This window comes from Palaemon carinicauda, chromosome 31, assembly GCF_036898095.1.
Source record: "Palaemon carinicauda isolate YSFRI2023 chromosome 31, ASM3689809v2, whole genome shotgun sequence".
Lineage (NCBI taxonomy): Eukaryota > Metazoa > Arthropoda > Malacostraca > Decapoda > Palaemonidae > Palaemon > Palaemon carinicauda.
The window spans coordinates 71,987,837-72,014,897 of record NC_090755.1 but is presented as its reverse complement, the minus strand read 5'-3'; the positions used below and the strand labels follow the sequence as shown (position 1 = coordinate 72,014,897).

General features: G+C 42.9%; 1 protein-coding gene across 1 annotated transcript in view; it reads left to right on the top strand.

The window, feature by feature from the left end:
- Nucleotides 1–27,061, top strand: part of LOC137624519 (uncharacterized) — a 96,155-nt gene that overhangs the window by 48,111 nt on the left and 20,983 nt on the right. Inside the window, exons 4-5 of the mRNA XM_068355384.1 lie at nucleotides 2,458–2,605; nucleotides 26,151–26,313. Of these exons, the coding sequence (XP_068211485.1) occupies nucleotides 2,458–2,605; nucleotides 26,151–26,313 (311 nt within the window). The remainder of the gene's footprint in view (nucleotides 1–2,457; nucleotides 2,606–26,150; nucleotides 26,314–27,061) is intronic.

Sequence of the window (27,061 nt, the reverse complement as noted above, 5' to 3'; positions counted from 1 at the left end):
ATTATTATTATTATTATTATTATTATTATATGTTTTGTGTAATGTCTGGGATTGAAAGGGGAAGAGCAAGAGGTGTGGCTTTATTGCTGAGTGAATGGATGACAGGTAAAGTAGTGGAATGGAAGGAGATATCATCTAGGTTAATGTGGATGAGGGTTAGGTTGGGTAGGGAATGTTGGGCTTTTGCCAGTGCGTATGGGTCAGATTGTGAGAAAAGTGAAGAAGAGCGGAATGAGTTCTGGAATGAATTAACTAGGTGTGTAGAAAGACTGGGTAGGAATTATGTAGTTGTCATGGGTGACTTAAATGCTAGAGTGGGTGCTAGAGAGGTAGAAGGTGTCATTGGGAAGTATGGCGTACCAGGTGAAAATGAGAGTGGTGAGAGACTGGTAGATATGTGTTGAGCAAGAGATGGTGATAATTTCTAGCTTTTTCAAAAAGAAAGATGAAAACAAGTATACATGGGTAAGAGTGGCAAATGGAAGAGTGGTAGAAAGGGCGTTAATGGACTATGTGTTGATAACTAAAAGAATGTTTGGAAGATCGAAAGACGTGCACATGTTTAGGGATATGGCTAACGGTATGTCTGATCATTTTTTGGTGAAAGGAAAATTAGTTGTAGCAAATGAGTCGGGGAATAGAGTAGGTGGATGTAAAAGGGAACTAGTGAGGGTTGACGAACTAATAAAACCTGGGTAAAAAGTAAATATCAAGAAAGGTTGAAAATGCCATATGAGGAAGTGAAAGTAAGAGAAACGGGTAATTTAGAGGAGTGGAAGTTAGTAAAAGAAAATTTTGTTGGGATTGCAAGTGATGTGTGTGGCAAGAAGTTTGGTGGGGGCAGTATGAGGAAGGGCAGTGAATGGTGGAATGAAGGAGTGAAGGTAAAAGTGGAAGAGAAAAAGAGGGCTTTTGAAGAATGGCTACAGAGCAATAGTGTAGAGAAGTATGAAAGATATAGAGAGAAAAAAGGGGAAATAAACCGCAAGGTACGTGAGGCAAAGAGGGCAGCTGACCTGAGGTGGGGTCAGGGATTGGGTCATTCATATGAAGAGAATAAGAAGAAGTTTTGGAAAGAAGTGAAGAGAGTAAGGAAGGCTGGTTCAAGAATTGAAGAGACAGTGAAAGATGGAAATGGAAGGTTGTTAAAAGGAGAGGAGGAAAGGAAAAGGTGGGCGGAATATTTTGAAAGTTTACTGAATGTTGAGGATAATAGGGAGGCAGATATAATTACTGTTGCAGGTGTTGAGGTGCCGGTGATGGGAGATGAGAATGAGAGAGAGATTACAAGAGAGGGAGTTAGGAGAGCACTAGATGAAACGAGAGTAAGAAAAGCATCTGGTATGGATAGTGAGAGAGCTGAGATGTTGAAGGAAGAGGGTGTGACTGTACTTGAGTGGTTGGTGAGTGTCCCTTGCCTCTGCCATTCATGAGCGGCCTTAAAAACTGTCCCGCAAGTATTTAGCCAGGAGAATGTGAGGAATCAACCAAGCGTTGTGAGCAGCCTACCTTGGCCGCATGTGCAGTAGTTGCTTAGCAATGAAATATGACACAATCATTTTTTTTTTTATTGTCTGGTTGTAAAAATCAAGACTAGGAGTAACCCATATAGAGGATTCATGTTTGTATACCTGGGAAAACTACAAATTGTAATTAAAATTTAGTTTCTTTTTCTGTATGAGAGGATTTTTCTCTATATACTGATTACCAATAACACTCAATCTTGTCCACAAAGTCCCAGATAAACTTTTCTTTTGTTTATTGAATAAAGTTGCTTAGTTTTTAGTATACAAAACAGTATGATGACATAAAAATTTTATTTAGCAAATTAGTGTGGGTAAGTATACTGTATCTGATTCTTGATATCTATGTGCTTTCCTTCTTGAGTAAATGCTTTCTGAAAATCTAAACTATGCCTCTTAAAATTGTATTAAGCCTCTGGTAATCATGCTAGAGTATTATGTACATCACAATTGTATAATACAAATTAAACTAAAACGGTTTTACAAAATTCAACATATATAAAATTTTATGTTTAAGTACATTATCAGGTCAGAAATTAAGTAGAATTGTTACATGTACTAATTTAAATACAGTATTGGTATATATTTGGTAGTAAAATCAGTGACCTATGATGTGATGCCAGGAAACTTTTCAATAATCATTCAGTCAATGTATCTCACTGATGAATATTGCATTAAAATATTTTTATTACAAAGTTATTATCGATAACGATGGAGTGCTATTAAGTTAGCTTAGCCTGCAAATGAATGTAATATGTCTTTACTATTAATTTTGCTTCTTTCAGTTTCATATCTGCATTGTATACAACTTCTGCCTGTCTTGAAGAATATTTATTATAAATTTCTGATTATATTGGTCACTCATCTGTATTGTATGTACAGTAGCTCTAGTATGAAGATATATTCATTGTACAGGACTGAAATATATTTACAGGGACCAACTAGCAACTGGTACATGGATAGACAATTCAAAGATGGTACTACTCACCCATCAAACTGGCACTTTTTGGGAATATATGGGAGTGGAGACTGACATTGGTCGATGTCTGTACCCAGAGGAGGCCCTTTATCTTATAGAGATGGTATGTGGAAGTTTATGGTATCAATTATGCCATTGCAATAATTTTTATCATGTGTAGTAAGATGTGCAAGCCATATTGTGAATATAGCCTCGGAGTTTGCCATTTTCAGATTTCATATAGTGTACAGCTATACTCTGATGTCATTTCTGTTTCTTTCAGGTTCTTGAACAAGTCTTATTGGTCAGTTTATGAGAAAATAAGAATTCCATAAAGTTTTGTTCAGTTACTTATAGAGAATAACTTCACAGAAAGAATGAGATAATTAGATTTCTCTCTAAATTCTGTACAACTTTATAAACCATTCTCATTAGATCAAGTGTAAATGATGAAGAATCTTGCAAGATTTCTTGATAGAGTAAGCTCAAAGCCCACAGGGTATTTTGCCTATTTTGGATTGTTATACAGTACTTCAAGTGATAATGTATATGAACAATGTTTAAACACTTTTAGTTTAATTTGTATTTGCAGTTTTTGCATGCAGTCTTCTGTTGTCTGTTAAATAACTTTTATCAGCAGTATTTAACAGCTTGATATCACTGCAGAATTCTAAAAGAAATATATGTAGCAACTTGAAAATTTTATTAGGATATAGATGTGAATTCCTTGTAAGACATACTAAAATTGAGTGTGAATCCACTCCGGCATTGTTGCTTCAAAAACAGGTTGCTAGCCTGAGTTAAAATCCATATTACTTGAAAGTTGGAGTAGCTTAGGGCTGTGATTGAGTTTCCTTTGGATTAAGATAACATTTTATTTTATTCTAATTGAAAATGGCATTTGTTCCTACCTTATTACAAACCATTGTCCTTTAATAGAAGTATAAATAACTTCAGCAAAGCTTGAAACGACTACCCTGGATAGGTGTGGTGGGTCGTACACGACCCTAGGTTAAAAAAAAAAACTTTTTTGCCATAATTTTTTCTTCCATATTAGTTTGTGAGTGATATCGACCTGTGAGACCTCAGTTGAGTTTGCACAGCAATTGGGGGAGGATGCATTTCATCCCAGCTCTTTTCCTTGTGCTATTTCTGAGATACCCTCGGGTCGAGCTCGACCCATCAATACCTAATTAAGGTAAGTTGTGTAATATCAAAATTTTGTATAATTATCGAATGTGCAGTAGTGTTTAGGCATATATGAAAAAGGATTGTTGTAAAGTGTTTGTGAATGTCTTCTACCCCGTATGTTTTTATAAAATAGCTCCAGTTTTTGTAAGTTTGTACCTTTATGATAACTCAATTACGATCATTATTTTATTATTTTTAATTACAAAATAGTCTATAAACTTCTTTCTAGCTACCATAATAATTTTTTTTGCAAATCCTCGAACAATTTTATAAGTAAATGACTCGCTGATATTGACATATCTTCCTCTATTTCAGTTAGCAGATTTGACCTTCCAAAGTGGTGTGGTTGGCGGCCATTTTGAGAGCACATCCGACACAAGCTGGCATAGCTCTATGTATTCCTCTTTTTTATAAGATTTCTGATATTTTCATGCATAAATACCATGCTCAGCAATGGATATAATGATTTTATTGATGAAAAAATCAAATTAGAAATCCGAAGAAAAAAATACAAAAAACTAAAAACTTCTCATTTTTATAACACTAAATAATATCCAAGTGAAATTCTTTTCCACATTTTTGTTGTACGATAATATTACAATATCCTGTCAAAATTTCAGCCACTAACTATGTCATTTACCTACCACAGAAAAATGTTGAAAAGAGGATAGATTTTTTAGCCAAAAAAACATACACATTTTTTCTCATCTTAGGAAACATTCCCTTATGGTTCCTCCCCCCTTGGAACTCAGCAAATGGTGCTCAATTATCGTAAAATAAGTGCTTACAATATTTTTAGCATATTTCCATATTTAGATTATGTGAATTTTTTTGTAAAGTAATTTTTTCTTTATACTTATTTTTTTAATTTATTTGTAATAATTATTTATTTTAGACTTAGCTTTCATTTACTATTTTGGAAGAATAGAATATTCTTTGAAGTTTTTTTTTAATAGTAAAAGATTGTGAATTGCTTCTTAAATGATTTTTTTATGAACTTTTTTGTGTCCTTGGGTCGAGGTCGACCCATCGAGACCTAATTAAGGTGGTCAAGTAATGATACCTATCCAGGATTAAACCTTTAACAAGGTTGTCATTGTTACTAGTGGCTGGAGAGTAAGCCCCGCCCACTCACCAGGTAGACCAATTCAGTACACATGTACGGCTCTGCTGTCTTGTTTAATCTTTTACTTTATCTTTTAGATTGAACACTGTAAATGTGCTGGCAGATTGTTTTGCTAGAGGGATTTGTTCTTATACTTAATACAAACCTTTGAACTTTAATAGGAGTATGACTTCAGTGAAGTTGGCATAGCTGTTAAGCTCCTGGGGGTTAGCTCCCCCCCCCCCCACAACAGCAATGCTACTTCCACTGGCCTTGTGGACAGAGATGGAAGAGATGTTGGAGAATAACTCACTCAAAGTCGTTTGAGACGAGTCTCTGAACATATACAATCTGCTCTTGCTAGTGGAGAAGGCAACTGGGACCTGCAGGCTGGTCATGGATCTCTCTTCACTGGAAGTTTTTTCATCAAATGAAGTTCAGGATAGAAATAGTACAATCTGTGCTGTCTTTCATACTTTTAATTGCTTGTTCATGAGTTCTCTGGAAAGTATCTCCATTTCTGCCTCTTCTATATGGTGTACCAGTTCAAGACTCATTGCTTAAGAATGTGAGCAAGCTCCCCAGGTGTTCACTCGGTTGTTCACTTTGGTAGCTGCTTGGGGCCATCCACTCATGAGGGATATGTTTGCTAATGTATCTTGACGATTGGTTGATCCTCACTTCTTCGGAGAGGTAGGTGTTCCAGGATCGAGATTGAATTCTCTAATTTTGCTATGATCTGGGCATTGTGATTAACTTCGAAAAATCAAATTCGAGCAGAAGTTAAGTACCTGGGCATGCTGATAGGCACGTCAGCAGCGAAAGTGTTTCCAACAGACGATTGCATTTGCAGTTTCAAGGAGGTTATGCAACCATTCCTGTCCAAGATGGAAGTACCAGCACCTATGATCGTCTGAGGGATCAAGGGTCAGCCAAGAGGGATTCCCCGTTCCATCCTCTTTCAGTGGGGCAAAAGGTCCAGGACAATCTAACCTGGTGGCTTGACGAGAACAACCTCACCAGGGGAGACATACTTGAATCTCCGCCTCTATACATGCAACTGTTCTTGGATGAGTTGAAGGAGGGGTGGTAAGCAAACTTCTGAGTCATTTATATAGGAGCCTTCCTTAAGTGGGAGGAAGTCTCTGTGAAGTTGAAAGGTATACTGTCTCTTTCATAAATACAATTACTGTAAGTAATAGCAAAGGGATCAAGGTGAATTGTATGTGAACAGTTTAGCTGGGTCATAAAGAGGCAAGGCCATACGTTCGATTCTAGAGAATAATATTCTTTGTCAGGCGTGAAGTGATGTAAAAACCAAGTGTTGAAATATATCATCAAATACTTTAATTCAAGGCATTCTTTCTTGCATTCAGGTGAATTCTAAGAGAAGGCTTCAAGTCGAAACAAGATCACCATCCACCTTAGTGCCCATTGCATACCCTTATATTGCGGCGAATAAATGATGCCTGAGATAAGAACAGTTACGTGTCCCATAAGAGCTTATACTGTAGTTGGATTATTTAAAAAGTGTATGAAAGACCTGTGTGTACAATCTTTTAGATAATGGTCTGTACAAGGTTTTTTTTGAGGACTTGTGGTACAGAGCGGTTTTTACGGAATACTAGTGTTGTGGCAAGCCCATGTACAGTCATACCTCTCTTCACAAAAGAATCTGCTCACGAAATTTTTATGCTGCAAAATGAGATGCGAATATTTTTATGACTTGCATTTTGAAAAATGTTTCGTGTTAAGAAAAGAGATTTTCCAGCCAGGCCAAAAATAGAATCCGGCACCCATTAAAAAAAGTTTAAGAAAAGCAGTTTACACAATGGAAAATGTAGCTTTTGTCTATATTAGGGGTAACTATAATAGTCCAGTACATACGGTACTGTATATTTTGTATATGTACAGTATTGTACTGTATGTATTGTATTATTTTCCATTTATTATTACATTGTTCTAATAGATACATAATTTACAGGTATTAACAGTTAGTTTAGGTATATTGAATGGTTCAAATGTATTTGGCTGTACAGTATTTTATTCTGGTTATACTGTAGCTTTATTATAAGATTTAATGTTGTGTTTTGTAGGGTTTGGAACAAATTAGGCTATTTACATCCAAAATTTGACTCACAACACGAAAAAATAATTTTATGAAAGCCACTTCAGAACAAATTAATTTCATGTTGTGAGGCATTACTGTATATCATAGCCCTTGGTGACGCTTCCTTTGAGGATATATCACCTTTTTGAGGGGGCCCCCGTAATTATGCTTCCCCCTAGTATTTATAGGCTCTCATGATTGTTTCTCTTAACCAGAAAGAGTTTGTGTTTCTGAATATTTTCTTTTTGGAGTGGCCAATGCTCACAAAGAAATTTGAGATTTTAGGTCTAAGAAACTGCAATCTTATCTGATATTTATGCACTGCTCTTACTGAACAGAATATTCTGATATCGTTTTCTACAAATTCGGGAAAAAAAGATGAAGATAGTTCTCTCCACTGTCTGGAATGTGACATAAGATAGATGTAACTTGCTTACTCACTTGGCTGACACTAAAGTAAGGAAGAAGACACTCTTAAGAAAAGGTCCCTGTCTAAGGAGCTTGCTTGAAGGCTGGTAGAACTTTAGTCACATCTCAGGAAGGTCGTTTTATTTCTCGAGGAAGGCAAGACTGCTCAAAACTCCTAATAAGAGCTGAGAGTTCCCAGGCCGAGGAGAGATCAAGCCCTTTCAGTTTGAATACCTGGCTCAAGGCCGAGCGGTAACCTTTCACCGCAGTGACTGAAAAGGATTTCTTGTTCTTCAAGAACACCAAAAAGTCTGTAATCAGGGGAATAGTGGCCTTGATTGAAGCAGTATTCCCCCTTTGACACCAATCATGGAAGGTTTTCCACCTCGCCTGGTATACTGCGGCAGAAAACTTTCGGGATTTCCGAAAAGTTATTTCGCAGTTGGTCTCAAAGCCTTTTTTTTTGGAGGAGATGCTGGATAGTCTCCAATCATGAAGAGACAGGCAATGCACTGTGTCATGGAACTTTCTTGTGTGTGGGTGTTGCAGCAGGTTTGGCCATTCTGGAAGTTCTATTGGAATTTACGTGAGAAGCTTCAGCAGGTCTGAAAACCCTTCCACTGCTGACCACTTTGGAGCTGCTAGCGTTACTCTGACTCCCTGGGATGTTCAGACTCTGTTCAGTGTCTGACGAGTCAGATTGAATGCGGCAAGGCGTAAAGGTCTAGTCCATCCCAAGGGTGTTGAAATACATCTTTCATAACTGCAGCTGAGTCTGGGACTGGAGTTTGTGATTCAGGTGAGTGGTGAACTTGTCAAAAGTCTCTTCACCACTAGAGGAAGCAAAGACCATTGTGAATCAACTGTCATCCCTCGACTGCTCAGATAGTCTGCAATGACATTCTTCCCGGGGATAAACCTCGCCGAGATAGATTGCTTGGAACTGTGCCCACTTTATTATCTCTACTGCTAGATTGCATAGCAGGAGGGAGGCTGCGCCTTCTTTTTTGGAGATGTAGAACACTGCCTTGGAGTTGTTGCTCATCAGCCCCACAGAGTGACCTATCAGGGTCTTTGGGGAGTGGAGTAATACTAGTTGTGCTGCTTCCTTTCCAAGAAATTGATGCGAAAGGCCCTGTCCTTTCTTGACCATAGGACCGGGATTTGTTCTCCTCCTTAGGTGAGCACACCACCCTTGGTGAAAAGCATCTGTGAACAGAAGGAATTATGGGGAGGAGCTTGAAGGCAGGTTCCTGCTAACAGGTTCTCCTTGTTTTGCCACCAATGGAGATCATTTTCTATATCCTGAGGTTTAGACAACAGGGTTGCAGGGTTTGTTTACTGGTGTACAAACATACCCTTTAAAGTTGAACTTTCCACTACAGCTACCCTGCTCAGTCTTGAGCCCAGGATCAAAAGTGAAGTCTTTGATAGGAAAGTGGGCGGGGCTACTCACCGATGCTTACTACCTTCTTGACGAATTTAATGCTATTCCATCTCCGTTGAAGACATTACTTATTAAAGGACTCAGGTTTGTACACCTAGGAATAATACTGATAATTTTTAAAAATATGTAATTTTTTGTTGAATCCCAACTCATATATACAGATATTTCAGTATAGTTTGTATGAACATAAACATTCAATATAGTATGATGATAAATGTGTGGACCTTTGTCCAACATTTTCTACTCGCTAAAATATTGGGTATCATAGAAATGTTATTTTATTATTAATGATGTATTAAAGTAAACTAACAGGAATTGGGTCATGACGGATGTTCAAGTCATTCAGTTGGTTAAACACTTCACGAAAGTCAAGAAAATATAGATAAGATTTTGAACTGTTCACACGGCCAATTTTCAGTGGACGGTGGCTACCACTGTTTTGTGGCGAGAAATAGAATGGGTGCGTCTGTATGGATGCCTGCGCACAAGCCAATTTCCCCCTCCACTTTTTCTAGGCACCATGAAACAATGGCATTCACTGTCCACAGAAAATTAACCTATGTGCTAGGACCCTTTGGGCTGAGTGAAAGACTTCATGTATGTATACCTTGATTTTTGGCTTTTAACTTTTATCAAACCTTTATTTACTATAATCCTTATTATAATACTTAGCAATTGTTTACTAGATATGGCAAGAATTAAAGATGTTAGATCCTGGTGAACCATGTTTTTAAAAATTATATACAGTATACTGTACTCCTGCTAAATGAAATTAGATTTTTAATTGAGGTTCAAACTGCTCTTTGAAGAAGTTTTCATTTGGCAATTGAAATTTTTACTAGTTAGTTTGATTATTGAATAAGACAGAAAAGTTTGTACAGTCAGCCCATGATATTCCCAGGTTCTACCTTCGTAGATTCGGTCATCTGTAATACAGAGAACCGTATAATCTATTAAATAGAAAAAAAAATCATGTATTTGTGGTTTGTAATTAAGTACTCTCATTGCCCGACAATTTCAAAATGGCTGCACTCCTTTACACCCAGCATGCCTTGTGTTGTTTCACTCTCTGTACAGCATAACACCCCTTCTCTCACTAACTCGGCCTCAGCTTGCATCATCTCTTCTCACTGTCCATCTTCTGCTTCAGTCCTCTTTGTGTAGAATCACGTTGTAATGTAAAAAAACCTGTGTATTTTAGTGTAAAGTGTGGTTCATTATGCTACTCCACTTGCCAAACAGTCGACTGCTCATCAGTTGCATCATGTTTCAGATTTTTTCGCTTAGAACTTCATACGTAAATGGTTTGTGATGTTGTACTGATACTTTTTAAATATTAAACTTAGCCGGTGAATATATAATAGCTGACGTCTCGGACGGCTCGACAGAAACACAAAAACTCACGAGCGATCGCCGTGAAGGTTGCGGGTGTGCCCACCAGCGCCGACTATCGGTCAGATACCGCATATACATGTAAACAGCTCCAGTTCTTCTCTGTCGGTCTTGTCAACAAGTTGATTCCACTCGCTGTTAACCTGGAGTTTTTTCGTCATTCTTGGTGAAGTACTTTTTGGTTTTGAGCTTTCGCAGTGACAGGTGTTTTTCTCTTCAATTAAAACTCTTGAACCCTTTTTTGGATAGTGTTTTTTGTTGATGACTTTGGATTGTTTTTGGATTTTCTTGGACTTTTCAAAATGGCTGACCCTTCTCCTATTCCTAAATTTCATAAATGTAATGCTAGGGATTGTAACAAACGTCTTCCAAAGGCCTCTCTCGACCCTCATACCGTGTGTTCTAATTGCCGGGGTAAAACCTGCCAATTAGGAGATCGGTGTGATGAGTGCGTGGTACTTTCGGAATTCGACTGGCTAGAGTTTGATAAATATTCTCGTAAGCTTGAGAGAGATAGGGTGAGGAGAAGCTCCTCTAGGTCATTGGATTTTTCCTCCTCCCATGCCCCTGAACCTAATCCTTCCCCTGTAGTAGTTGTACCTGAACCCTCTACTAGCATTCATGAACCATCCATGCGGGATATGTTGCTTGCCATTCAAGCTTTGGGCGAGAGAGTTGAGTCCTTAGCATCGGACCGTAATCAACTCATGGCGGATGTGAATGTGTTAAAGTGAGTGCCAATTCAGAAAATCGTGGGGATAAAGTGATTAGTGCGCAAAGTGTTTTTAGTGTTGCGACCGAGGGTTCGTCTGTTCGTGTTTGTCGTTCTCCTAGTCCGAGACCTCTTTCAGGATCCCATGCACCAGGGAGAAGTAATGTCGTAGGACTTATGGGGACGAGAGGCTTTAACCAACGAACAGACGTTCCCTCTATGGTATCGGGCGTGTCTCGTCAAGACTGCCCCTACCATAAGACGAGCGAGGCTGTTTTCTCCTCGTCATCCGAAGGCTTCTCGCGAAAGAAACCGTGGAGCAAAGTTTCTAGACCCTTAAAGCGGAAGTCAGTCCCTTCAGGACAGGTCCAGCGTCCTGGCTGTAGCCATTGGGACAGCTCTGACCCTTTGCAGTCGTCGGGAGACTGCTCGCCGCTTAAAAGAAAGCGTAACACGGGCTCTGAGAGTCTCAGTAAAGGCAATGTTTTGCCGTCACAGACGTTACCATCGTCTCGGCCCGTACCGACTCCCGTTGATCCTAAATGGGTTGTCCTGCCGGATATGCAGAATAAGCTTGCCTCCCTTATGGAGGAGTATACCGTTGAGCAGGTTCACGATGATCCTCGCCGTTACGCTGATTGAGATCCTGGCCGTCAGCCGCCCAAACGAGCCTTTACTCGTCCTGTTGACGTTACGAAACGTGATGTCGGTAGTTTGTCACGTCAAGTCACGTGACTTGGAGCCTCACTCGATGCAGTCCCGTGTTGACTTTCAGCCGCTGCCGCAGTCTCGTGTTGACGTTCAGCCGCTGCCGCAGTCTCGTGTTGACGTTCAGCCGCTGCCGCAGTCTCCTGTTGACGTTCAGGACGTTCGCCAACCAGCTCAGTTGCCTTGTTTTGACGTTGAGCGTCAAGCACCGCAGTTAAGGGTTGTTTTAACTGCTCAATCTAGGCAGTCAAGGCAGTCTCGACTTGACGTCGAGCGTCCTCTCGCTCCTGTTGTTGTTGCTGGTCAGTCCTTTCAGCAGTTACATGACGTAGCTTCCTTGACTGCTACTGATGCTCCTTTGCGTGTGGACTTTGCTTGTCAAGCATTGCCACCGGACGAGGTTCCTTCAGATGAGGATGTTGCTGATCCTCCGCCTACTGATAATCCTTTGGATGTTTTGTCAGACGTTGAAGAGCCTAAGGCTGCGCAACCTTCTATGGATTATAAGAAAATCATGATGATTTTTAAGGATCTTTTCCCAGACCATTTTGTTACTGCTGCTCCTCGTTCGCCTCCGTCAGAGTTTGCGCTAGGCTTAGCTGCTGCCAAGCCTTCTTTTACTAAGCTAGTGCTCTCTCGCTCTTCTAAGAGGGCTTTACGTCTACTAGGCGACTGGTTGGTTACCAGGAGGAGTTTGGGGAAGACGGCCTTTGCCTTCCCTCCTTTTAAACTAGCTTCTAGAGCAAGCGTCTGGTATGACACGGGAGAAGTTCTCGGCTTGGGAGTCCCTGCCTCTGCCCATGGTGACTTCTCAAGCCTCGTAGACTCTCCCCGTCGCCTGGCCATGAGACGCTCTAAAATTTGTTGGTTCTCCTCGGACCTTGACCATCTCCTTAAAGGGGTTTACAGGGCTTTCGAAGTTTTTAACTTTTTAGATTGGTCTCTAGGAGCATTAAGCAGGAAGATCTCGTCTGCCGACCAGGATGTTTCCGTGCTTATTATGTCTTGTATGGACAAAGCCATCCGCGATGGCTCCAATGAGCTCGCCGCCACCTTTACGTCTGGAGTCCTGAAAAAGAGGGAAACCCTTTGCTCTTTCCTTTCAGCAGGAGTTACTCCCTGTCAAAGATCGGAGCTTCTCTTTGCCCCCTTATCGGCTGCCTTGTTTCCTCAACAGCTGATCAAGGACATTGCTGCTTCGCTTGTACAGAAGGATACACATGACCTGATGGCTACTTCTGCTCGCAAGGGAGCTCCTTCTTCATCTTTTGTTGTGAGGCCCAGAATCGATGCTCCTGCATCTAGGTTTATCCCGCCCTTTCGTGGCAGAGCCCCCAGCAGGGGAGGCGCTCGTGCCGACGGAAAGAGAGGCAAGAGGAGAGGATCCAAGTCCTCCCGTGGCAGAGTCTGACTGCCCATGTCCTCAGACAGCGGTAGGGGCCAGACTGAAGAACTTCTGGCAGGCCTGGGAGAAGAGGGGTGCAGATTAAGAGTCTGTGTTGTTGCTCAAGGAGGGGTACAAAATACCTTTTGTACGCAGACCTCCTCTAGTAACAGTTCCTCTAGACCTCTCTCCCAGGTATCGAGAGGAGTCAAGGAGACAAGCTCTACATCAGCAGGTGTGTCTGTTGCTAGAGAAGGGAGCGGTGGTGAAAGTCTCGGACCTTCAATCACCGGGATTTTACAACTGTCTCTTCCTAGTCCCAAAGCATACGGGAGGTTGGAGGCCAGTGCTGGACGTCAGTGCGCTCAACGTTTTTGTTACGAAAACAAAATTTACGATGGAGACCACGAAGTCCGTCCTAGCAGCGGTCAGAGAGGGAGACTGGATGGTCTCTCTCGACCTGCAGGATGCGTACTTCCACATTCCTATTCACCCAGATTCTCAACCGTATCTGAGGTTTGTTTACAGGAATGTGGTGTACCAGTTTCGAGCACTGTGCTTCGGCCTCAGCCCTGCTCCTCTCGTGTTTACGAGGCTCATGAGGAATGTGGCAAAATTCCTTCATTTATCGGGAATTCGAGCCTCCCTGTACTTGGGCGACTGGCTTCTCAGAGCATCGTCCCGTCATCACTGTCTGCAGGACCTTCACTGGACGTTGGGTCTGGCAAAGGAGTTGGGACTATTGGTAAACTTAGAAAAGTCTCAACTGATTCCATCCCAGACGATTCTCTATTTGGGGATGGAGATTCGCAGTCTAGTTTTTCGGGCTTTTCCGTCTGCCACCCGAATAGAGCAAGGCCTGCTCAAAGTCCGACTCATGCTGAAAAAAGACCGTTGTTCAGTAAGAGGTTGGATGAGCCTCGTAGGGACTCTGTCATCCCTGGAGCAGTTTGTCTCGCTAGGGAGACTTCACCTTCCCCCTCTCCAGTTCCATCTAGACTCACACTGGAATAAGAGCAAGACTTTAGAAGCTGTGTCAATCCCGGTCTCCGAGCCAGTAAAAGCATGCCTGAACTGGTGGGACAGCAACATAAGTCTGAGAGAGGGTCTGTCCCTGGCAGTCAAGAACCCAAACCACGTGCTGTTCTCAGACGCGTCGGATTTGGGTTGGGGAGCGACTCTGGACGGTCGGGAATGTTCGGGTCTTTGGACGTCGAATCAGAAGAGCATGCACATCAACGGCAAGGAGCTGTTAGCGGTTCACTTGGCCTTGATGAGTTTCGAGAGCATTCTTCGAAACAAAGTGGTAGAGGTCAATTCAGACAACACCACAGCATTGGCGTACATCTCCAAGCAAGGAGGTACTCACTCCCACACACTGTTCGTCATCGCAAGGGACCTCCTCATCTGGTCAAAAAAATCGAGGCATCTCCCTGTTGACGAGATTCATCCAGGGGGACTTGAACGTCTTAGCAGACTGTCTCAGTCGGAGAGGTCAGGTGATCCCCACGGAATGGACCCTCCACAAGGACGTGTGCAAGAGTCTTTGGGTGACTTGGGGTCAACCCTCCATAGACCTCTTTGCCACCTCGTTGACCAAAAGGCTCCCGACCTATTGCTCGCCAGTCCCAGATCCAGAGGCGACCCATATAGATGCGTTTCTACTGGACTGGTCTCACCTGGACGCGTACACATTCCCACCGTTCAAGATCGTCAACAAGGTACTGCAGAAGTTCGCCTCTCACGAAGGGACAAGGTTGACGTTGGTTGCTCCCCTCTGGCCCGCGAGAGAGTGGTTCACAGAGGTACTTCAATGGCTGGTAGACGTTCCAAGGAGTCTTCCTCTAAGAATGGATCTCTTACGGCAGCCCCACGTAAGGGATCTTCATCAAAGCCTCCCCGCGCTTCGTCTGACTGCCTTCAGACTATCGAAAGACTCTCAAGAGCTCGAGGCTTTTCGAAGGAGGCAGCCAGAGCGATTGCGAGAGCTAGGAGAGCTTCTACCATCAAAGTATACCCGTCGAAGTGGGAAGTCTTTAGAGACTGGTGCAAGTCATCATCCATTTCCTCTTCCAGTACCTCTGTAGCCCAAATCGCAGACTTTCTCCTACATCTGAGAAATGTTCGCTCCCTCTCAGCGCCCACTATTAAGGGCTACAGGAGCATGTTGGCGTCTGTATTCAGACATAGAGGCTTAGATCTTTCCAATAATAAAGATCTCCAAGATCTCCTTAAGTCTTTCGAGACCTCTAAGGAGCGTCGTATGGCAACTCCTGGATGGAACTTAGACGTGGTCCTAAGGTTCCTAATGTCCGACAGGTTTGAGCCATTACATTCAGCCTCCCTGAAGGATCTCACCCTCAAGACACTTTTCTTAGTGTGCTTGGCTTCGGCTAAAAGGGTCAGTGAGATCCATGCCTTCAGTAGGAACATCGGCTTTTCCACAGATAAAGCCACATGTTCACTTCAGCTTGGTTTCTTGGCCAAAAATGAACTGCCTTCTCGTCCTTGGCCTAAGTCATTTGATATACCTTGCCTGTCAGAGATCGTAGGCAACGAGCTTGAAAGAGTACTGTGTCCAGTTAGAGCTCTTAAGTTTTATTTAGCTCGTACCAAATCCTTACGAGGTGGATCTGAGGCCTTGTGGTGCTCAGTTAAGAAGCCATCATTGCCTATGTCTAAAAATGCTTTGTCGTATTTTATTAGATTTTTAATCCAAGAGGCTCATTCTCACTTGAGTGAAAAAGACCGTTGCTTGCTTAAGGTTAAGACGCACGAAGTAAGAGCTATAGCAACTTCAGTGGCCTTTAAGCAAAACAGATCTCTGCGAAGTATTATGGACGCGACCTTTTGGAGAAGCAAGTCGGTATTCGCTTCATTTTACTTAAAAGATGTCCAGACTCTTTATGAGGACTGCTACACACTGGGTCCATTCGTTGCAGCGAGTGCAGTAGTGGGTGAGGGTTCTACCACTACATTCCCTTAATTCCAATATCCTTTTAATCTTTCTCTTGAAATGTTTTTAATCTTGTTTTGGGTTGTACGGAAGGCTAAGAAGCTTTTCGCATCCTTTTTGATTTGGCGGGTGGTCAAATATCATTTCTTGAGAGCGCCCAGATTAAGGGTTTTGATGAGGTCCTGTTGTATGGGTTGCCGCCCTGGATATAACAGCTCCTGGGAGTCTTTCAGCATCCTGAGAGGATGGCTGGGCTTCGTGAGGAAAGCGGACTAACAAGGCAGAGTAATCGTCAGAGTCAGCTTCCTTACCAGGTACCTATACTTATTTGGGTTTTGTTATGATATAACTGTCAAAAACTCTAAGCATATACGCCGTAATTGTATTAATACTGGTCTCTACCCACCACCATGGGTGTGAATCAGCTATTATATATTCACCGGCTAAGTTTAATATTTAAAAATGATATTTTGATTATAAAATAAATTTTTTAATATACTTACCCGGTGAATATATAAATTAAAGGCCCTCCCTTCCTCCCCGATAGAGACCCAGCGGAATGAGAAGAACTGGAGCTGTTTACATGTATATGCGGTATCTGACCGATAGTCGGCGCTGGTGGGCACACCTGCAACCTTCACGGCGATCGCTCGCGAGTTTTTGTGTTTCTGTCGAGCCATCCGAGACGTCAGCTATTATATATTCACCGGGTAAGTATATTCAAAAATTTATTTTATAATCAAAATATCATTTTTCTTTTAATTTTTATTGCGTTATTGTATTAATTGTGTATTATTGATATTGTTATATTAACAGCTTTACAGTACTGTATGCAAAATACCATACCCTACAGTAGCAATGTAGTGTAGATGAAGGCTATGTGTACGGTGAGTTTGAACGGTGCGAGTCGCCTTACTAGAAACAGTGTTGTTGTTATCATTAGCTAAGCTACAACCATAATTGGAAAAGCCTATGCTATAAGCCTAAGGGCTTCAACAAGAAAAAGTAGCCCAATGAGGAAAGGAAACAATGAAATAAACTTTGAGCGAAGCGAAAAATCTATTTATGGGTGAGATAGCCATGTCGTCCTGATGGAAGGTTCCTAAGAGCAGCTTCCTAGGGATATTTGACTTCAGTGATATTCCCAGAGAATTTACCTTTAGGTCTCCAGAATTCTAACTCCTGGCGTGAATATCCTTAAATTTCTCTCAAGGATATCGCATAACATCGGGACGTATTCTTGACACCCCACATAGCAATCTGCACCCCGAATAGCATTTACGCTTTGAGGGGGAAAGTGGCAGAATTAGAAGGGGAGCTGTATCAGGGTTACCCTAGCTCCCATACTACTATTGAGTATCACAACAGCGCCATATCCAAGATGGTGGACATTCCTTGTAGCATTGAGCATGGTGCTACAGATACAGTAGCTTCAGGAGGGATACTGTGAAGTTCTTTTCTTTAGAAAAGAAAGGTGGGTCCATCAGGACGACATGGCTATCTCACCCAAAAATAGATTATTCGCTTCACAAAAATCCGTTTTTTGGGCTCAAGCCATGTCGTCCTGATGGAAGCATACGAGAGTATTAATGTATCTGTGGATTTTCATCAGTGCCTTAACCTTGGGACAATATTTCTATGGTCATTTGGACCATTTGAGACAATTGACGTTACCGTTATACGTCATCATCACTAATCATGAACGATGTTAGTGCTTCCTGCCCGCTACAGGGAAGAGTCATTCTAGACGGTAGAAAAGGGGCCTCAAGGTTAGCATATACAGTATTATGTGAACAAACATAAGTATACACTGAGTATACAAACAGTATCATGGTTTGTATATATTGCCGAACCAATATCAGTGTCCATTACATCCATTGTTTGCAAGCATACAGTGATATGAAGTATACAGTACTTACATGAGTAAGTCAAAGGACTCTGACATCTTAAACATGCAATTGTCGGGCGAATTAGGACACAATTACATTCTAATAGACATTTATTTCTTAAATGACTAGGTGAATTAACAACTAAAATGTATGTAGTATGATAAAGGAATTATACCTGCGACATATACAGAAATTATTTTTCCCTTTTGAAAGGGAAGAAATGATGAGTGCCACTCTCAGACTGAAGAAAAGTTTATGATAAAATTTCTCTTCATAATTTCTGTACCTGTTATATTTTATCAACACTGTGTACTACGTACACACGGCACTAGTGCTATCTGTATAATTCCACACCTGAGATTTTGAACAGAATTAGTGTCACCATGGTAACACTCATTTAAAAGGGGATCACACTAAAAGTGCTGACACCTTCTCCCTTTAATTGACAGTCCCAATCAATTAACTGTTCATAGCAGAATTAGACAACAGGTTTTAATACACTACCTGCCGCCACCACATAATGCTTCAGTTCATGGACCTGCTTAGCATAGTGTTTGTAGAACACCCTGGATGATTTCCATCCAGTATATGAGCGAAGACGCTCAAGGTCCATATACTGAAAAAAACTTCAGTGATGAAGCAATTTTTCTTAGATTATGACCTGCGGGAGTACTGTCAGGATCTGCTCTGCGAATAAAGTAGGTGAGCTTCGCCCTCAGTTGTTTTAGAGATAAGTTTGATCCAGAGGTTTCTCCTTTAAAAAGCTGTCCTCCCCTGAAGTCTGAAGTTCTACGAAGATAGACCTTTAGACATTCTACAGGACATAGAGAGACATTTTCCTTCAGAGGGCAGATTCTCCAGGGACCCCACCTCTTAGTGGGTAGCTCGTTCTTAGCGAGAAAGGTAGGATCAGGAAAGAAATTCAGTTCTCCCACTTCTGTGAACTGAATGTGCCCCTCATCTCTAGATAGGGCCACTATTTCACTAATTCTTGCCTCGGAGGCTATAGAGAACAGAAAAATAACCTATTGGGTTAGATCCTTGAGGGAACAATCTTCATTGTTCACAGATGAGGCATAATGTAGGACCTTGTCCAAAGACCATGAGATGGGCTTTGGCAGTGCTGCTGGCCTAAGCCTTGCACATGCCTTCGGAATTTTATTAAAGATTTCATTTGCCAGATCCACTTGAAAGGCATACAGAAGAGGTCTAGTCAAGGCTGACTTGCACGTAGTTATCGTGTTGGCTGCCAGACCTTGATTATGAAGGTGGACAAAGAAGGACAGACAGAAGTTCATTGAAATTTCTTTCAGTCCTTTTGCTTTTACAAAAGCAACCCACTTTTTCCAAGAAGACTCATATTGTCTTCTGGTTGACTTAGACTTGTATTCTTCTAAGAATTCTATATTTCCTTCTGAGATCCCAAATCTTTTCCTAACCGCTAGGCAAGAAAATCATGAAATGAAGGGTTTGGGCTATCTGTGATAAATCGAAGGCAATTAACTTCTGAACCTTCTGAGATAGTTGTGGGTTCAGAACTAGGACCAATCTCAGCTTCAGTTCCTTCACTAAAGGGAACAGATTGCTCTTGGGCTACTTGGGAGCCCACAGATCCACTCCTCCCTAGAATGATCTCAGCATGTTGAGGACCTTCAGCAGGAGATTGGATGGGATGAACAGGAATTCCTGAGTCCATCCCTTCTATACTAGAGACATGATGTCTGTTATCTCCACTAGAGGATCCTCGTATGGGGCTATATATCGAGGTAGTTTCTTGAAGACGTTCGTGATGAAGAGGTCGATCTGCAGCTCGGGGACTTGTTCCCATCTGGGAGAGAATAGGACTGCGTCTGTGGACCATTCTAACTCTATCGGCTTGAGCCCGAGTAGAGCATCCACTGTCACATTGCAGATTGATTGTACATGAACTGCTGATAGGTGCCATCCCTTTAGGTAAGGGACGGTTAACGTCACCTAGACTGTATGAGACGTTCTCTAGCCTTGTCGGTTCTGACGTCTCATTATCGCTTCGATGTCCCAGATCACCCTGAGGAGATCTGATCTGCGTGGAGAAAGTTTCTCTACCCATGACAGGACCAACATGGCCTTGGATAGAAATGACCGAATCCCTTGGACTTTCCTCTGATGGGAGTGAATACCCCAGTCTTCCGACTAGGCATCCATGCGGATGATCTTCAGTAGTCGGGGTAGTTGCAAGGGCATGGTCTTCAATAGGCTTTTGGCCTTTGACCATTGTTAGGGAAGCGATTAAGGAAAGACCGATATCGGTCCTTTTAAATCTCTTCAAGCGTTTGATGCGTATCTTCTCCAGACTCTTAACGCATCTTTCAGCTGTGCTCTTAGCACTGGGTCTGTCACTATTGCGAACTGGAGAGAGTTCTGAACTCCTCCCTGTTAGCGTCTTGGAATCCTGAATGATTACCATAGTCTCTTTACCGACCCTGCGATCTCCTCTTACATTCCCAAGGGAAAGGAGAGTTGGTGTGACCACAGGTTTCAATGGTTTTTTAACCATTGAAGCCTTTGAGCTGGAGAGAATCGAGACTTCTTGAAGCTTATCTTGCATCCCCGATGTTCCGGGAACCAGATCACTTACTTGGATGCTCATAGACCAGCCACTTTGGGTGCTGCCCACCTCAGCCTTGGTTTTTGCGTGACTGTGTCCGCCAATCCCGTGAAGATGCTTAGGACTGTGTTTAGTCTGACAAGTATCTTTCCTAGGACATACGTTATCCTCTGTAACTTGAATCCTAGGTAGGAGGGGAGGGGGTGACTGATTGGAAGTTGCCAATAGACATCTTTCAGGTCAGACAAGACTGCGAACACCCCTTTTTGAAATAAGGTCCTTATGTTCAGAAGGATTAATATTCTGAACTTGCTGTTTTATTTGAACTTGTTGAGTGGCGACAAGTCCAGAATGACTGAGTTTTCTTGAGTCCTCGTGAACACCAAACAGCCTTCCCTGGAATTCGATGGTCTATACTGTCCTTACCACCTGTATGTTCTAGAGCTCTAAGGTGTACTCTTCCAGGAGGGTTTTAGAGTGTAGGAAGAGTTGAGGAAATGATGGTGGAGGCTTGTCTACTTCCCATCCTAGTCCCATCTTGATTAGGCCTTGGACCCAAGGATCGAAGGTCCAGCGATCCTGAAGGAACCTCCCTCCCACCAAAAGCATCTCTTTGCTTCGCTTGATCAGAAAGTTTACATATTCGACCGCTTGCCTGTGGCACCGCAGTCATTGCAACTGTAGGATGTTGTTGAGCAGCCCGAGGAACATTTCTAGACTTTTCCATATTCTTTTTAGGTTGGGGACCCACAACTGTGGAAGACTTTCTCTTTGAAAGGATGCCCCACTTTTGGAGAAGTCCTATGTTCACCATGGTGGCCTTCTTAATCACCTTTCTAACTACCTCGTTTGGAAAGAGGTCTCTACCCCAGATGTTGGAAGATATCGGCTTCCTTGTTTCGTGTTTGACTGTTGCGGCAGCGAACACAAACTCTCTACAGGCTCTCCTAGCCTTCATAAAGGCATAAAGGTCTTTTACTAAGGTGGCCATATGCATTTTGGCCAAGACCATGAGATCCCTTGCGTCCAGATTTCCGTAGATACGGATGTCTCGGATGCGATGAAGGACATCCATATAGACGAGAGGATGTCAGAGGTGTCAGAAGACACTGAGAAGGACTTTCTTGCGGAAGATCAAGAAGAGGAGTCTACCTTGGTTCCTGAAACCGAAGAGGATGAAGTCGAATCGGTTAACTTTTCGTCGGTTCCAGCCCCAGAACCAGTGCCCTCTATGTCCTCTGCTCCTCCATCTGATGATATGAGGAAGACTCTGTCTACTCTCATGTTAATGATGGAGAGGTTTCAGAAGCAGGGTGAAGATAGGGTAGCTGCATTAAGGAAGGAGATACATCAGCTTGCAGCATCCCTTTGGGTCTCACAAGAGACTCAACATGAAGGACCTTCCTTCATGTTCTGACGTAAACCCGTGGAGGCCTGCAGAGTACATGCCAATCACAAACGGGAAGATATTCATTTCAGAAAAGCTGGGATCCGTCCTCATCGATGTTGACTTTTGGCCCAGCTTTGAGTCTTATCCAGACTGCTTCGTCCGTCTGAAGGCGGAACCTGTGTCTAAAGAGGAGACAGAGCCGAAAGAGGTCATAGTTCTTCACCATTTAAAAGCTCAGGCTGTAATGGCTTGCAGTTTGAAGGACAGGGGCTTCACTAACTCTAAGGTGCCAGCCCAGAGTAAGAAACATCCTTCCTTTCTTACTCCAGCTACACTGGCCTTTCCCTTTACAGAAAAAGGGTTCAAGGCAGTGATGAAGGCAGTAGAAGCAGGGAAACCTTGTCCTACACTTGAGGAGTGTAGACCCTTATCCCTAGCTCTGCCTACAGACCATAAGGACTGGAAGGAAATACACCTTACCTTCTCAGTCGGGAAGTTGGAGGCTGATATTGCTGGACGCCAGTTCAGTGAAAACCTCCCTAAGTTGTCTGATTTTCTCTTGCGCAGAGAACAAGAGAAAAATGAAAGGCTTGCCGCATCTCTATCTCTCCAGAACACCTTGGAGGCAATGGCAAGCGACCATAAAACTCCAGATGTGTTTATGGTCGTGGCCAAGACACACTTGGCAACACTAGTCAAGAACCTGTATAGCTTCGTTATGGCCAGAAGGGCTTGTAGGGAGTTCGTGTTGCTTCGGCTGTGGTGAAGCACGAACCCAGGAAGCTGATATCTTCCAATATCTGGGGAAAGGACCTCTTCCCAAGCGAAGTGGTCAAGGAAATAGTCGACAAGGCTGCCACGGAGAACAGGAATCTTTTTAAAAAATGGGGTATGTCGTCTAAAAGGAAGTCTTCCCAGATGAGGGTCCCCAACCAAAAAGGAAGACAAAGAGGCCAAGGTTGCCCTCTCGCCCCGCCAGACAACAACAAAAACAACTTCCCAATGACCGCGGTGCCCCAGATGGTGGCACAACCCCAACTCACCTACCAGATGGTACCCCAGCAGGTGGTGACCCAGTCACAAGCCTTTACTCCTGCCTATGAGAGGCAGACCACTACCTTTTGCCCTAAAGGTAAAGGGTCATATAGAGGTTCCTCTAGACGCCCCCCAAGAGGAAGAGGAGGTAGGGGAGGGCGCGGTCAAGGAGGCAAGTCCTCCGGATAACCGAAGCAATGAGATGGTTCCGGTAGGAGGAAGACTCCAACTATTTCTGGATCGCTGGACCTTCGATCCCTGGGCCCACAGCCTGATCAAGAACGGACTAGGCTGGAGGTGGAAGACAGCTCCACCATCATTTCCTCAATTCTTCCAACATTCCACCCCCGTTCTGGATGAATATACCCGAGAACTCTAAGCAAACGGGTAATAAGTAGGGCAAGGTCCATCAAATTCCAAGGAAGGCTGTTTTATGTTCCCAAGAACGACTCAGACAAACTCAGAGTCATTCAGGACTTGTTGCCACTCAACAAGTTCACAGTAAACTACAAGTTCATGATGCTGACCCTTCAACACATAAGGACCCTGCTGCCAAAACAGGCGTACACAGTCTTCATAGACATGGCAGATGCCTATTGGCACATTCCAATCAATCCCCAACTTTCCTCCTACCTAAGATTCAGGCTACAGAAGAAGTACGTCTTCAGAGCCATGCCCTTCGGAATAAACATAGCCCCAAGGATCTTTACAAAGCTTGCAGATGCAGTCGTTCAACAACTACGGTTAGAAGGTGTCCAGGTGATAGCCTACCTGGACGATTGGCTGGTGCGGGCAGCATCCGAGACGGAATGCATGCAAGCATCCAAGAAAGTGATCCAGTTCCTGGAACATCTGGGATTCAAGATCGTCAAAAAGTCTCGACTATCTCCAGCTCAGGAGTTTCAATGGCTTAGAATACATTGGAACTTATAGTTACACCGCCTCTCCATTCCATCAAAGAAGAGGAGAGAGATAGCGGGATATGTCAAGAGACTTCTGAAATCCGACAGGATATCAAGACGCCAACAGGAGAGAGTGCTGGGCTCCCTTCAGTTTGCATCAGTGACAGACCCGGTGCTAAGAGCACAGTTAAGGGATGCATCATGAGTCTGGAGAAGATACGCATCAAACGCTCAAAGAGATCTAAGAAGACCAATACCTACTCGACTACGATCACTTCTCAAGCCATGGTCGAAGGCCAAGAACCTGAAGAAGTCGGTGCCTCTGCAACCACCTCCATCTTCAGTGGATGCATCAAAGGAAGGATGGGGAGGTCACTCACCAACGGAAAGTCCAAGGGACTTGGTCCTCCCTATTCAAGACCTTCCACATCAACATTTTGGAGGCTATGGAAGTCTTTCTCATGCTGAAGAAACTGTCCCCTTGCCATTCAGTCCACATAAGACTGATTCTGGACAGCGAGGTGATAATGAGATGTTTGAATCGTCAAGGTTCGAGATCACCCCAAATCAACCCTGTGATGTTGGCCATCTTCCGCTTGGCGGAAAAGAAGAGATGGCACTTATCAGCAGTTCACCTTCAAGGGTTCCACAATGTGACGGCGGACGCTCTATCCAGGCTTACGCCGATAGAGTCAGAATGGTCCCTAGACGCAGGATCATTCTCCTTCATCTTACGTCAAGTCCCAGAACTGCAGATCGACCTCTTCGTGACGAGCGATAACAAGAAGCTACCTCGTTATGTGGCCCCATACGAGGACGCTCTAGCGGAAGCGGTGGACGCCATGTCCCTCGACTGGAACAGATGGACCAGGATTTACCTATTCCCTCCAACCAACCTTCTATTGAAGGTCCTCAAGAAGCTGAGATCCTTTCAGGGAACAGCAGCTCTAGTGGCTCCCAAGTGGCCGACGAGCAATTGGTTTCCTCTAGTATTGGAATTGCAGCTGAGGCTGGTCCCTCTGCCAGACCCAGTTCTGACTCAACAAGTACAGAAGTTGACAGAAAACCCAAAACCTTCATCTCATGATTTTCTCTCCTTAGCAGTTAAGAAAAGGTTTGGGATCTCGAAAGACAGTATAGACTTCTGAGAAGAATATAAGTCTAAATCTACCAGAAGACAATACGAGTCGTCTTGGAAGAAGTGGGTCGCTTCTGTAGCACCTTCCTCAACGCTACAAGGAATAAACATGGCAGCGACGATGGCGCCATCTAGATATTCAAATAGTAACGGAGGAAGGGTACCTTAACCCTTTTACCCCCAGGCTCTTTGGAAATTTCCAACCCTTAACCCCCAAGGGGTTATTTCTTCCCCAGCACATTTTGCAGCATATTTTCTTTAAATTGCTCTAACAGCCTTAATTTTTGTCATAGAGAGGTCAGGTTGGTCTCATTCTCTTGGAAAATGCCTGAATTTTCTTAAAAAAAAATTATAAAAAATATGAAAAAAATTTTTATAGCATTTTTTTGCATGGACGTACCGGTACGTCCATGGGGGTAAAGGGATGGCTTTTGTGAAACGTACCAGTACGTCCTTTGGGGGTAAAAGGGTTAATAACGGCTCCCCCTCATTTTTTGCCACTTTCCCCCTCGTTTTTTGCCACTTTCCCCCTCGAAGCGTAAACGCTATTCGGGGTGAAGATTGCTATGTGGCGTGTCAAGAATATGTCCTCTGATATCATGAGATATCCTTAAAGGGAAACTTTAAGGATATTCGCACCAGGAGTTAGAATTCTGGACCTTAAGGTAAATTCTCTGGGAATATCACTGTAGTCAAATATACCCTAGGAAGTTACTTAAAGGAACCTTCCATTAGGACGACTTGGCTATCTCACCCAAAAATAGATTTTTCGCTTCGCTCAAAATCCGTTTATTAAGTAGGAACAACAGTATTTTGTTGTTACATTATTTACTTATACTTTTTGGGATGTTTCGTTTTATGTGTATCGTAGTATTACCATTTAATGTGTACTCTACATATTCATGTACAATGCATGTGTGTACATTTAGTTACTGAAGTGTGTTCATACGCTGACAATACTTATACTGTACTGAGATAGGAACCAAGTAAAACCAATATTAAGTTATACATTGAGTATCTTAGTGTGTTAGTTGACTGCATGTAGGCAATGGGCTGTGAGATGGTAGATTTTGAGTTGACCCACCCTAGGGCAGCAAGTATTTGGGGTTACTCGCTTTTTGTGCTTGACTCTGTTACCTAACCCACTGTGAATGTCGAGGGCTGACTGTTCAGTAATATTCTTGTTCTTATCACATCTGTTTAAATTGTTTAGTTTTCTATCTAGAATAATAAAGTTGGTTATTTGTTCTTGACTGGATTAAGTGATATAAATAAAAATTGGATAAGTCACAAATTTTGGCTTCTTATTTTTCAGGGGGAGTTAGAAGTTATGCATGGAGAAATGCCGTTAAGTATGCAGGCTGCTCAGAGTGTTATGCTTCTTGATGAGTACCATCTGGATCTGTATCTTGTCTATTCTCATCTTGCACGTTCCGGATGTAAAATAGTTCGTCATCAACCACATATCAGGTTCACAAGTAAGAGATGATGATGTTAAATAATTAGGTTATCTTACGTGACATACAAATCTTCGTCCTTTGATTAGGGAGATTACTTTGGTGTGAGCTCAAATCGGTTGTTGAAATGGATAACAAGCAGCTATCCGGCTGGAGTGGGTGCAGGACACAGCGCCTGCTCCCTTCTCAACCTGGTCTCTATTCACTTTTGTTTCGACTGCTGTGCTGTAAATATGTTCTGACAGTGCTCTTGTAACCATAGGTTCTTTTTTGTAGTGTTTGGTTGTGATGGAATGGAAATAGGGAATTTGTGCTTATTGGATGGAGGGCAGATGCTGGAACTGCTTCATGGCTAAGACGGCTGTAGATCCACTCTCCCTTTGTACTTCGTGTCAGGGGCATATCTATATTCAGGCATCCCCTCATGCTGAGTGTTTATCAAGGCCTCCAGTGCAGTGGCAGATATATGCCATGAAGGAGATTAAGTATGGGAATACACTGGAGAAGGCGGCTGCCACTGCTGTCTCCTCAAGAAGTGTATGTTGTTGCCGCCCTTTGGTCGGTCCCTGGGGAGTACGGCCGCAAGGGTCAAGAGTGCATGGCTTGACATCGGCTTTCTTTACAGGGTTTGCTTTTGGGCTGGGAACTAGCACCCTCTCCAGCTGGATAACTACTCGTTATCCATTTCAATTACCAATTCTAGCTCGTGCCAAAGTAATTTCCCTAATTAAAAGATTCAGGTTTGTCTGGCTATGAAAAATGCAAATTA